Below are 14,505 nucleotides of genomic sequence, written 5' to 3' on the forward strand. Positions count from 1 at the left end.
CAAATTTGACAGAAAAAGTAGTTCAATATGCAGTAATGCTACGTAGTAATTACTGTAGTTATGAATTTAGCACCAAAATATCACGATGTATTTAAAACATTCACTACAAAAATTCGTTGGATAATCCAGAACGTTGGATAAGCAAATGTTGGATAAGTGAGACTCTACTGTAATACAATATAATAATATTGTATAATATAATAATATTAATTATATATTATATATTAAATGTCATATTACTAATAATATTACGGTATAATGGTATAGTACAATATAGTATTATATAATGCTAATATTGTGCTATGTAATAATATAATGTATTGTATGTACATACAACTTGCAAGCCGCTCTGAGTCCCCTTCGGGGTGAGAGAGGGTGGGGTATAAATGTAGTAAATAAATTAATAAGTAATTGTTGCTGGAGGCGTTTTTTTGCACTACAAATAAGACATGTGCAGTGAGCATAGGAATTCGTTCATTTTTTTTTTCCAAATGATAATTCGGCCCTTCAACAATCTGAGGGATCATGAATCGGCCCTCCACTTAAAAAGTTTGAGGACCCCTGCTCTAGAGTGTGTCCACTCAGGCCTTAAGAGTAGCTGCTCTAATAGTTGCAACAGATGCCTAAGATCACAATAGAATCGCTCCATCAATCTTTAATATTTATTTATTTACTAGCTTGGGGACCCGGCGGTTATTAGAAGAAGGCACTGTTTGTTTTGGGGTGTGAGGAAATATCACTTAATTTTGGTCCAGATCAGTCGTCAGCTGGGTTCAACACTGCAATGAATTTTTGGGTTGTTGTATGTCTTTCGGGCTGTGTGGCCATGTTCCAGAAGTATTCTCTCCTGACGTTTCGCCCACAATTTTTGGGTTTACAGATGTTATGTTTAATTGTGTAGTTGAGTTTTAAAAGGGTCGATATTTCAGTTATTGCATCTCTGCACTCAGGAGTTGGTTGCCATGGAGAAGTAGGCGGAGCCAACTGCCGTTTTGTTAGAAAAGTGCAGGTTTAAATAAAAGCAGCCAGTCTGTGCTCTGATGAGGCACAGTGAAGACTGATCCTAAGTTGAAGGGATCAGGGTGGCTCAATTGCTTATTTTGAGTCAGTTTAAAATAAGTTTGGTGAGTTATTTAATGCAATCTGTGTCCTGATAAGGAACAGAGAATCTGTGATTGTGTATCACAGGGTGACTGCGGTTTAAAAGCAGTAGAGAAAGAAGCGACATTTTAAGGAGTTTGAATCACCTCATTCTAGCTTTGCAACTGTTAATCAAAGTGCCTCTAAGGAGAAACGTTATTGTAACCACTAAGCTCTGTGCCTGAATAAACTTGTTATTGTTCCTCAGACATCTAAGCCTCTGTCACATATATTATGAACTGAGTTGTGTTACTATCTAAGCGAATAAGAAGAAGAAAGAAAAACAAAATTTAAAAGTTCTCCTCTCTGAGTATTTGGTGGCTGCATCTTCCCAAAGTGGTGTCAAGCGTTAATAATCCCCTTTACATTTGGTGGCAGCATTATAAACATCTTTACATTGGTGGAAGCAGTTATATTTAATAAAAACATCTTTACAAATGCTGTCTGGATAAGGGTGAACTACAACTCCCAGAGGCAAAAGACAATCACCCCGAAACCCTGCCTGTATGCACAGTTGGGCATGATGAGGCCGTGTGCCAAGTTTGGTCCAGATCCGATATTGGCTGGGTTCAGGGCTGTCTAGATAAGGGTGAACTACAACTCCCAGAACAAGAAATGAGTGAAGCTACTTGGTCCATCCTCCCCCAATCTTCCCCAGGATGTAAAGGGGTTCATGGTGGTTCTGTGTACCAAGTTAGGTCCAGTTCCGTCACTGGCGGGCTTCGGAGTGGCTTGTGGGAATCGTAGCGATTGAAAGTACTACAAATCCCATCACCCATGGTCCAGCATCCCAAAAATGGCACCAGGACATAAAGTGCATCATGGAGATTAAGCATGTCAAGTTTGGGCCAGGTCTGTCGTTCCTGGTGGTCACAGTGGCCTGTGATAGTGGCGGCCAATCAGAAAGCTGCCACATACTTGCATACATACACACATACATACCCGCATACAAACATTGACTTTTATTATATAGATAGATAGATATAGATATAGATTTATAATCTGCACTACCTGACATCTACCAGCTCTGTCCTAGACTTGGCTTACAAATACAGTAGAGTCTCACTTATCCAACACTCGCTTATCCAACGTTCTGGATTATCCAAGGCATTTTTGTAGTCAATGTTTTCAATAGATCATGATATTTTGGTGCTAAATTCGTAAATACAGTAATTACTACATAGCATTACTGTGTATTGAACTACTTTTTCTGTCAAATTTGTTGTCTAACATGATGTTTTGGTGCTTAATTTCTAAAATCATAACTTAATTTAATGTTTAATAGACTTTTCCTTAATCTCTCCTTATTATCCAACATATTCACTTATCCAACGTTCTGCCGGCCCGTTTACGTTGGATAAGCGAGACTCTACTGTATTACACAAAAGGCAGAAAACGACCCTTACCGGAACTCTGAAAAAGGGCAAAGTTAAAACTGAATAAACGACCATCATCATCACATATGAATCTCGCTGCCCTTCTGACCAACATCTAAAAAGAATCATGAATTTGCTGAATCCCAGATCCTGTCTTAAAGCCATCAAGTCTGCTAATTATTACTTCACAGGGCAGGCAAAGTCCAAACGTGTTGTGGAGACCCAAATGGGGAGCTGGGTTGGTTTGGGTTTGCAAATATTTTTGTTAAATTTGCAAAAGAAGGCGATCTGAAGGTTTTCTCTCTCTCCACGGACAATGCCATTTGGACTGCCTCATGCTGTCACCTATCAAAACACAGATTTCCACGGACCGGTGAAAAGGCTTTGAGCCAGCCAGCAAGGTCAGTGCCTCTCAAATCTCCTGGGAAGGTAAAACCAGGACCTCTGAGTCAGCTGAAAGAGCGGGATAGAGCTTTGAGAGAATCTGACAGCTCAACTTGATCCAAGCCCCTTACCTCCTTCTCACATGCAGTGCCCACACTGGCACTTATCGCCTTGCGCACAGCAGGACAAAAAAACCCTAATCGCTGCCAATTCCTTTCTTCTACAGTCGATAGTGGATAGAACAGCCCTGGGAGGATAAAACCTTTGGACGAGCAACTCAAGGATTTGGGTCAAGGCTCTCCGGCCTGGCAAAGGAGCATCCAAACAGTAAACAGAGAGGGTAAGAAACTAGTCCAGGAAAGGGTCCGACGAGTATGAGAAAGTTTGGATACTAAACTAAGAGCATTACAAGCCAGGGCTGCATTGGTGATGTTTTCATCTAGGAGTCTAAAAAGTGCCTTCTACGAGGGCTATCCAGAAAGTAGATTACGTTTTGGAATTAAAAATGATCAAAGTATAGGAGAAAACATTTACCATATGCAGTTGAAAGCCAGACTCAAATACCACTTCTCAACATAGTCACCATTGAAATCTAGGCACTTCTCATAGTGATAAAAGAGTCTGGAAAGTCCTTCCCCACCAAACTTTGCCACTTGGCTTGCGTCCTCAACCAGCTGCGCATGTGCATGCGCTCAACTTTCCCCCACACTCGTCCTGGATCGCTCTTCTGTTTTGCAAATGCTTGCAAGGAAGGTTATGGCGACCATTTTTTTGCTTCTTGCAAAACTTTAGAAGAGCGATCCAGGACGAGCAACAACCCTGTGAGTCCAGCCTTCGACAACACATACCTCACCATGTTCAACAGTGGATGTGGCCCTTAATGAGACATGCCACATTATCACAGGATGTCTATGCCCTTAATGGTGTAACATTAGAAAACGTTGACCATTTCCACTCCCTTGGCAGCCTCCTCTCCACAAAAGTCAACATCGACACCGAAATACAACACCGCTTGAGCTCTGCGAGTGCAGCATTTTTACGAATGAAGCAGAGAGTGTTTGATGACCGGGACATCTGTAGAGAGACCAAGGTGCTTGTTTACAAAGCCATTGTCCTCCCAACCCTGCTGTACGCCTGCGAAACGTGGACGGTCTGCAGAAATCACACTCAACTCCTGAAGTGTTTCCATCAGCGTTGCCTCAGAAAAATCCTGCCAATCTCTTGGGAAGACAGTCGGACAAATGTCAGCGTGTTCGAAGAAGCAAAGACCACCAGCATTGAGGCTATGCTCCTACGTCATCAACTTCGCTGGACTGGCCACGTTGTCCAAATGCCCGATCACCGTCTCCCAAAGCAGTTACTCTACTCAGAACTCAAGAACGGGAAACTTAATGTTGGTGGGCAGGAAAAAAGATTTAAAGATGGGCTAAAAAACTGTGGCATAGACACTAAGAACTGGAAAGCCCTGGCCCTTGAGCGCTCTAATTGGAGGTCAGCTGTGACCAGCAGTGCTGCGGAGTTCGAAGAGGCACAAATGGAGGGCTTAAGGGAGAAGCGTGCCAAGAGGAAGGCCCTTCAAGCCTGTTGGAAATGTGTCATACTGCACTGCCTAAGTCTCTATGGTTAGATAGGAAGCCTAGAGAACCAAGTTAGGGACACCTTCCCACAGTCCTATGCATGCTTTATAGGCTTCACTATTATTTTCTTCTTCCTGTCCTGTTTAGATCAACTCCATCCTTTGATGCTTTAGAAATGTGATCTCTCCTAGAGGTTGATGTTACTTCCTCAATTGGGAGTCGCCATTCGTTCTTCCTGCTTTGTTTCACAGAGAGGACGCATTTTGTCCCCTCTTGTAATCAAGATGTAGCTATCTAGATCTTTGTTATTTTTATCCATCTACCTGTCTTAGACCAGATTAGATAAGCTAGTTAGCTCCAAACCTTTCTATCCATCAATAGATTTCTTTTTACCTCAAAGCTGGTTTTGCGGTCCTTTGCCATCCTGAAGAGACAGAGGCTTTCCTAAACTCACTCCATGTAAGTTTTCTGCTGCATTGGAAGAAATGCTTCCACACGCTCTGCTATTTTTCCTGGGAATTTACCTCATAAAGAGGGTGATTTGAGCTTAACAGCTCCTAGGTTCCCAACAAAGCCAACCCTGACTGGGACCGCCTTCCACCTGGAAACCGATGTCCTCACTGCGGGAGAACATGCACATCAAGAATAGGTCTCTTCAGCCACCTACGGACACAACCCAAAGACAATAGAGATGGAAGACAATCGTCCTCGAACTACGAGGGATCGCCTAAGTAAAGTAAGTAGTTCACCTACATCCAGAGTGCACTATGAACCTAAACAAGGATGGATCTGGACCAAGCTTGGCATGAATATCTGATATGCCCAAATTTGAATACTGGTGGGTTTTGAGGAGAACTGGACTGGTCTTGGAAGCTAAACAGCAGGCATGTCCGATTGATGAAAAAAAGTTTCAATTCTCGTTTCTAAAGTGGGGGGCGCTGGCGCTTCGATATAGAAAGTATTTCCGATTTTTTCACCCAAAAATTTCGGATATTTCCGAAAATTCGTAATGATTCTAAATGTTTCTAAAATGGCGGACACGCATGCGCAATTGCTACACACCGGCCTTGTATGGCAATCTTCCATGTGGACGCAGAGGACGTTAGCCCCCACCTTTGCGTCCATCGTGGAAGCTTCTGATTGGCCGGGGAGCGGCAGCCATGTTAGGCTGCGCTAAGCTCCCATTCAAGGTGGGTTGCAGAAACAAAAATATATTTAAAAAAATTTTTTTGGGGGGGCGGGGAATCAACGAAACATTAAGAGACAATTAGAGAATGGGCCAACAATGGTTCGAATTACATTGCTGGTTGCGCTGTGAGACAATGTCTCGGAATGCGTATCAAAAAGTGAGAACATTCTGAAATAATTCCGATATACGATTCAAAACGATTTTTTGGACATGTCTACTAAACAGGTTAGTACAATAATGGAAGAAATCCAAGAAAGAGCAGAGGCTGGAGGCTATCCTTCAAAGGAAGGCAATGACAAACCGCATCTGCCTAAAAAAACCCTCTGAAATTCTTGGGCTTGCCATGAGCCAATTGCGTCTCCGCACACAGAGAGCACAGTCCAGCCAGAGTTCGGGCACAAGGGTCAGGTTCAATGATGGGAACAAGAGACCTTTTTCTTCGACAGAAGGGCTCTTTCTTCCCGGCCTTCCCCCCTTCCCTTCCTCCCACCCCTCGCTGTCGATCTCCATCGGCTTGCCCTCCATGCCACCGGTGCCTATAAATCTTCCCTCTCCACATCCATCAAGCACCTGCGCTATCGATCATCCCCTGACCACAGCACAATGTGGCTATTAATACAAAGACTCGCTGGCAGCAAGACAAGAGGCGCACAACGCACGGCCCTAATGGGGCACCGGTCCCAAGCTGCGTCCCACCGATCTCCCCCGCCGACCGCCTCAAATTATGGGGAAATTACGATGAGGCAATTTGCGATAATGGGTCAAGCTTCCCTGGAAAAACAAGCTGGCCCGCAACGTCTCCTCCCGTAACGCAGACCGGTGTGGGAAGCGTTTCACAAAAGATTTCCTGTTCCGAGTGGGAACAAAAAGGTGTGGATTTATGACACCAACTTGACATGAAAGACACACATGTGAAATCTTCCCATTGTGTCTCTGTTGTCGCTGCCGTCTATTTCTTACTGGGCAAAATGCAAGCAGTGTTTAACTTTTGTTTGCAAAGAAGAATATCTTTCCTGAAATAACCACTCCTGCCAACCTAGCAGTTCGAAAACATTCAAATGTGAATAGATCAATAGATACTGCTCTGGCGGGAAGGTAACGGCACTCCATGCAGTCATGCCAGTGGCCACATGACCTTGGAGGTGTCTACGGACAACGCCGGCTCTTCGGCTTAGAAATGGAGATGAGCACTGTAATGAAATATGCATTTTGGTCTACAGATGTTATGTTTAATTGTGTGTTTGTGTTTTAAAAGGGTAAGTATTACAGTTATTGCATCTCAGCACTCAGAGGCTGGTTGCCATGGAGAAGTGGGCGGAGTCCACTGCCATTTTGTTGAAGAAGTAAAAAAAAAAAGGTAAAGGTTTTCCCCTGACAGAGTTTAAAAAAGGGATTCAGTCTGTGCTTTGATGAGGCACAGGGAAGATTGATCCTAGGTTGAGGGGATCCAGGAGACTCAATTGTTCATTTTTAAGTCGGTTTAAAATAAGTTTGGTGACTTATTTAATGTAGTCTGGCTTTTCGGCTTAGAAATGGAGATGAGCACCAACCCCCCAGAGTCGGACACAACACAACTCTCAGCCTCCAAGGAAGGCCACTGCAATCTTGTCCCAACAACTATTGCTAAGAAAACCTTGGGGAGATAGGGTAGAATACAAATATATTATTATTATTATTATTATTATTATTATTATTATTATTATTATTATTATTATTGTATGACACAGCAAACAAGATAGATATGCTGGATTTCGTATCACAAAATCACAAGTCGAACACTTCCCAAGTGTCTAGGACTGTGTGATTTATTGTTATTATTATTATTATTATTATTATTATTGTATGACACAGCAAACAAGATAGATATGCTGGATTTCGTATCACAAAATCACAAGTCGAACACTTCCCAAGTGTCTAGGACTGTGTGATGTATTATTATTATTGTTGTTGTTGTATGACACAGCAAACAAGATAGATATGCTGGATTTCGTATCACAAAATCACAAGTCGAACACTTCTCAAGTGTCTAGGACTGTGTGATGTATTATCATTATTATTATTATTATTATTATTATTATTATTATTATTATTGTATGACACAGCAAACAAGATGGATATGCTGGATTTTGTATCACAAAAATCACAAGTCGAACACTTCCCAAGTGTCTAGGACTGTGTGATTTATTATTATTATTATTATTATTATTATTATTATTATTATTATTATTATTATTATTATTACCTGGTTGCCATAACTTGGTTGTTTCCTGCTTATAAATAATAAAATAGGGGCATAGGACCTCTCACAAACAAAATCACATTATCATTTTTAATTTTTTCACTGGGTTTGTTCAAAGAGCCGAGATGGAAATGAAAGTTGGAAAGCGAGAAGCAATTATTGATACAAAAGGTATATCATATCGACATCTATATGAAGGGACATTGTCAGAGGAGATAGAGAAATTCATCTATGCTCACGATTGTGCCATCACTGCTCAAGCAGGGAGCATTGAAATGCTTGAACAGAAGCTCTCTGAAGCTTTAGGTGCTCTTACTGCCTATTGCAACCACATAGACCCTCTGAAAGGTTTCACAGTATTCTGCAATGCCATTTTCCCAATGCATTATCAAAGAAAGCCGTGGCCTACCATACAAAGAAGAAGAATGGCCCCCAAATTGGTACCTGCAAGAGGTCTCGTGGAAAGAGATGTTCAGATCCCAATGTGCGTGGATCCTGTTGAGAAAGGAAGAGAGAAAGAAGACAGAAAGAGAAAGAGAGAGAGAGAAAAGAGCTTTCAGTCGCTGGGGCCCAACATGACATTACGACGCAGAGAAACAAAGCCTCAACCAAGGTAAGTGCAACATTTTCACATCTTTTGAGTATAGTCATAGATATATAAGGGTTCTATATCACTGGCATTCAGTGCTTTTTGGTTTTGTGTTGTATAGGAATCTAGTCTTGTTCCTTACACGTTTTCCCTGCTTCTGGTTCAAGATTTGTGCTAAAGAAGTCAAGAGAGAGCTTTACTGGAGTAATGAATATGAGTTTCCCATTACAGTAGAGTCTCACTTATCCAAGCTAAACGGGCCAGCAGACGCTTGGATAAGCGAATATGTTGGATAATAAGGAGGGATTAAGGAAAATCCTATTAAACATCAAATTAGGTTATGATTTTACAAATTAAGCACCAAAACATCATATTATACAACAAATTTGACAGAAAAAGCAGTTCAATATGCAGTAATGTTATGTTGTAATTACTATATTTACGAATTTAGCACCAAAATATCATGTTATATTGAAAACATTGACTACAAAATGGCTTGGATTATCCAGAAGCTTGGATAAGTGAGACTCTACTGTACTTTTGAAAGGCATTTTAACAGAGTTTTGTCCAGATTTATCCCATCCTCTTACCAACTCACCCGCTTGATAGGAAATCTGCTACAGAACAGGAGCTTTTTTGTTGAGTTCCAGGGTCAGAGAAACAGAAGAATGGAGTGTACTTGCTCCATCAATGTTTAACATCTACACAAATGACCACCACTGCCAGAACGGACAGAGAATTTCATCTATGCTGACGATTGTGCCATCACCGCTCAAGTAGGAAGCTTTGAAATGGTTGAACAGAAGCTCTCTGAAGCTTTAGGTGCTCTTACTGCCTATTACAGGGAAACCAGCTGATTCCTAATCCATCCAAAACACATAGTTTCATCTATGCTGACGATTGTGCCATCACTGCTCAAGTAGGAAGCTTTGAAGTGGTCGAACAGAAGCTCTCTGAAGCTTTAGGTGCTCTTACTGCCTATTATAGGGAAACCAGCTGATTCCTAATCCATCCAAAACACAGAGTTTCATCTATGCTGACGATTGTGCCATCACTGCTCAAGTAGGAAGCTTTGAAATGGTCGAACAGAAGCTCTCTGAAGCTTTAGGTGCTCTTACTGCCTATTACAGGGAACACCAGCTGATTCCTAATCCATCTAAAATTCAGACCAGCCACTGCCAGAAAAGACAGAGAATTTCATCTATGCTCACGATCGTGCCATCACCGCTCAAGCAGGGAAATTTGAAATGGTTGAACAGAAGCTCTCTGAAGCTTTAGGTGCTCTTACTGCCTATTACAGGGAAACCCAGCTGATTCCTAATCCATCTAAAACACAGACGTGAGCTTTTCACCTTAAGAACAGACAAGCATTTTGAGCCCTGAGGATCACCTGGGAAGGAATCCCACTGGAGTATTGCAGCACATCAAAACACCTGGGAGCCACTCTGGACCGTGCTCTGATTTACAAGAAGCATTGCTTGAATATCAAGTAAAAAGTGGGTGCTAGAAATAATATCATACTGGCACAACCTGGGGATCACAACCAAATACAGTGAAGACATCTGCCCTTGTGATTTGCTACTCTGCTGCTGAATACACATGCCCAGTGTGGAATATATCTCACCATGTTAAAACAGAGGATGTGGCTCTTCATGAGACTCACCGCATTATCACAGGATGTCTATGTCCAACACCACTGGAGAAATTATACTGTTTAGCCAGTATTGCACCACCTGATATCTGTTGGGAAGTAGCAGCTAATAATGAAAGGACCAAGGCATTGATATCTCCAGCCCACCCTCTGTTCAGATATCAGCCAGCATGCCAATGACTTATATGAAGAAACAGCTTCCTAAGATCTACAGAGATACTCACAGGAACATCTCAGCAAGCAAGAGTCCAAAAGTGGCAGGCTAAAACCCAGAACCTCAATCCGTGGCTGATACCAAATGAGAAACTCCTCCTGGACACACAAAAGATGGGTTGACTTGGAAGGCACTGAACAGATTGTGCTCTGGCACCACGAGATGCAGAACCAATCTTTAAAAATGGGGAGTCTGTGACACGTGAGTGTGGAGAAGAGCAAACCACAGACCACTTACTACAATGCAGCCTGAGCCCTGCCACATGCACAGTGGAGGACTTTCTTACAGTGACACCAGAAACACTCCAAGTGACCAGCTTCTGATCAAAGGAAATCTAGTATAATGCCAAGTTTTTAACTTCGTTTGTGTTTTTAAATCCATGATAACTGTATCCTCAATCACTTCTGACACAGTAAATAAATAAATACTATAACAATACATAGGCCAGTGATGGCCAACCTATATATATATAATTTTATTATTATTATTATTATATAATTATTATATCATTCTATTATTAGTGTAATATATTATCACATTATTACTATTATATTATTATTCATTATTCATGACTACATTGAAACTAGAATAGAGAGAAACTGCAAGAGATACCCTAGATTGTTGTACATGGAAATAATGGTAGTAAATAGTTTTTGATTTATTAAATACAGTTACATATTACAATTTTATATTTTTGTTATTTAAACTATACATATTGCAAAATTATGGTTTTTCTTTTCTTAAAGTGACACACCACCCAAGTCATGCTAGGTTTTTTTGGTGAATTTTGACACACCAAGCGCAAAAGGTTGCCCATCATTGACATAGGCACTGGTGGTGCAGTGTGTTAAAGCACTGAGCTGCTGAACTTGCGGACCAAAAGGTTCAAATCCCGGGAGCGGAATGAGCTCCCACTGTTAGCCCCAGCTCCTGCCAACCTAGCAGTTCAAAAACGTGCAAATGTGAGTAGATCAATAGGTACCGCTCCGGCAGGAAGGTAACGGTGCTCCATGCAGTCATGACCTTGGAGGTGTCTACGGACAACACCGGCACTTCGGCTTAGAAATGGAGATGGACTCCATTAAGTCACAACTGGACTTAACGTCAGGGGAAACCTTTACCTTACATAGGCAGCTAATACAAAGGAAAAGTGTGCAAGCCAATTTGGTTGTATGGTAGCAAAAAAAAACACAACCCAGAATATTGTTGGGCACTTGATGATGGTGAGAATTATCCCACTTTTCTCTTCCAACGTAGTTATATTTTTGCTACAAGGAGACGAGGAAATACCCTGCCTGCACCAAGACTGAAGTGTTTCTGCCCCACTGCTTTAAGAGAGAGATCTGCATGTGCTGGAAGCGCATGGCATGTGGCCACATTAAAAGGGAGAAAGGAGGCTGGTGGAGGTGAGAGATTATGCCTCGGAGTAATTGGATGCGCTGGCAGGAAGCACGAGACGCCGAGGGACGGCGGCAGCGTAGATACAGGAAGCCCAAAGGCTGCCGCGGCGGCTCGGCTCCCTCATTCCCATCCCGCCTGCCTCCCTCCAGCTGTAAATAAATCATTAGCCCTTTCCGCACCTCTGAAATTAATTCGGCGTGTTCTGCCTGCGAGCGGCAGAGACAAGATTCCAGACAAGCGGCTGCCTAAATTTAGATGCGGACAAGCAGCAGGGACACGAATGAGGTTTTTCCCCCCCTCCAGGTAACAGGTATCCCCCGTCCCCTGCTTCCTCTTCGCTTATGGATGGAGTGAGTTGATATGTCAAGTCGGAAAGGGTTCATGCAAGTCCTCTGCCATTTGGGAGCCAAGATCTAACCCAAGCCTGTGCTTTAATATCCTCAACCCTGATCCAGAAGATCCCCTTTTCTCTCTGTAATGGATTCTAGAGGCAGCTGCAATTGGCCTTCGCCTGTTGTAGGCAGTGTGCGCGCTGGGTGGGTTTCTTCAGACTCCATCAATCATCTTCTCCAGCACCCTGATGAATTGGTTGCAGTCGTCTGCCTCACCAATTCCTCTGTTCAAATGTCAGACTCAAACACATCCGTAGTCTGAAGTCCAAACATTTATTTCAATATCTACAAAGCACAGCAAAAGCCATCGCTCTGAGCTGGCATTTTTCTTTAGCCTCTCGCCTCGGCAAGCACCAGCTCAACAACACAGAGATAAGAAAGCACATTCCTCAGTTCGAAGGAAGTTCCAACCTCCAAAGGCCGGAAATCATGCCTGATAGGTCATTGCAGTGACAACTAGTAACCAGCTGCAATAAATCACTACTGATGAGAGGTCATGAGTTCGAAGCCCGAGTCGGGTAAAGCCCCTGACCATTAAATAGCCCCGCTTGCTGTTGACCTATGCAGCCCCGAAAGACAGTTGCATCTGTCAAGTAGGGAAATTTAGGTACGCTTTATGTGGGAGGCTAATTTAACTAATTTACAACATCATAAAACTGCCAGCAGAACATGAGGAAAGGAATGAGGAAGTACAGCCACTAGTGGACAGTGAAGCAACAGCTCCCCCTTTGGCCGGAATCGTGAAGCTGGAAAAAAATGTTAAATGCCTCTCTGTCTGTCTATATATGTTGTTTGTTGGCATTGAATGTTTGCCATATATGTGTTCATTGTAATCCACCCTGAGTCCCCTTCGGGGTGAGAAGGGCGGAATATAAATACTGTAAATAAATAAATAAACAGGCTGTCAGTCAAAACTAGCCTGCTGTTAACTGTTTCATTACTGAAACACAGACTCTTGCAAAACAGCAGAAAACACTTGATTTACATTTCATACACATACAACCATAATCCAACAAGATACACATGGTGCAGAAGAGACGAAACACACTGCAATGGCTTGAGCAAAGGGACTCCTCTCAGCCATGGAAACCCACTGCATGACTGTGGGAAAGTCACTCTCTCAGCCTCAGAGAAAGGCAAAGGAAAACTCCCTCCCTGAAAAAAATCTTGCCAAGATAGGGATGTCATTAGGCTTGTGCAAAAAAAATGGGAAGTTTCAGAAGTCATAAGAAAATCAGAAGTTTTGTAAGTCGGAAGCCATATCTGAAGTATTACAAGGTTGTCACTTCTGATTTTCTCATGACTTCCGAAACTTCTGATTTTTTTTGCACAAGCCTAGTGACAACCTTGTAATACTTCGAATACGGCTTCCAACTTACAAAACTTCTGATTTTTTTGCACAAGCCTAATGACAATCTTGTAATACTTCGAATATGGCTTCCGACTTACAAAACTTCTGATTTTTTTTGCACAAGCCTAATGACAATCTTGTAATACTTCAAATATGGCTTCCGACTTACAAAACTTCTGATTTTCTCATGACTTCCGAAACTTCTGATTTTTTTTGCACAAGCCTAATGACAACCTTGTAATACTTCAAATATGGCTTCCGACTTACAAAACTTCTGATTTTCTCATGACTTCAGAAACTTTGGATTTTTTTTGCACAAGCCTAGTGACAACCTTGTAATACTTCGAATACGGCTTCCAACTTACAAAACTTCTGATTTTTTTGCACAAGCCTAATGACAATCTTGTAATACTTCGAATATGGCTTCCGACTTACAAAACTTCTGATTTTTTTTGCACAAGCCTAATGACAATCTTGTAATACTTCAAATATGGCTTCCGACTTACAAAACTTCTGATTTTCTCATGACTTCCGAAACTTCTGATTTTTATTGCACAAGCCTAATAGACAGCCCTATCCTGCCCAAACACACATCTCCAGATCCAGAAATGCTGGTGGTAAAAATATAGTAAATAAATAGGTTTAAGGTCCATGAGGTCACGAAGAGCTGGAAGCAACTGAAAGAATAAACTACAAAAGGAAGTGGGAGATAGCCCACAACATTTGGAGACCCCGATGTTTGGAAACCCTCATTTCCAGGGTAATGTGTGAGCCCCAACTCTTACCACCATAAAGAACCCAACTCCTCAACAAGCTTCTAAGTCACACCTTCATACCCCAAGTGCCCCACTGACACCATTTCCCCAATGCCCTGACATCAAAGCCAGAAAGGTTAGTATCCGAGGCTTTCCTCTGTGCCTTTCCAGAGCTTGGCAACCATAGCTATCTGCGGTGCTGGATAATTAAACACCCATATTTAAACAAATGAATAGGTAAGAAATG

The 14,505-nt window shown here is 42.1% G+C and overlaps 1 protein-coding gene across 7 annotated transcripts in view; it reads right to left on the reverse strand.

The window, feature by feature from the left end:
- Nucleotides 1-14,505, reverse strand: part of samd11 (sterile alpha motif domain containing 11) — a 168,944-nt gene that overhangs the window by 91,354 nt on the left and 63,085 nt on the right. For 5 of the 7 annotated variants that reach the window (XR_010001387.1, XM_062965934.1, XM_062965933.1 and 2 more), the window contains exon 4: nucleotides 8,350-8,400. The exons of the other annotated variants lie outside the window; for them this stretch is intronic. Coding sequence is in view for 4 of the 5 variants with exons in the window: in XM_062965934.1 (XP_062822004.1) it covers nucleotides 8,350-8,400 (51 nt within the window). In the remaining variant the exon portion in view is untranslated. The remainder of the gene's footprint in view (nucleotides 1-8,349; nucleotides 8,401-14,505) is intronic. 7 annotated transcript variants of the gene reach the window in all.

This window comes from Anolis carolinensis, unplaced genomic scaffold (genome assembly GCF_035594765.1).
Source record: "Anolis carolinensis isolate JA03-04 unplaced genomic scaffold, rAnoCar3.1.pri scaffold_15, whole genome shotgun sequence".
Taxonomy (NCBI): Eukaryota; Metazoa; Chordata; class Lepidosauria; order Squamata; family Dactyloidae; genus Anolis; species Anolis carolinensis.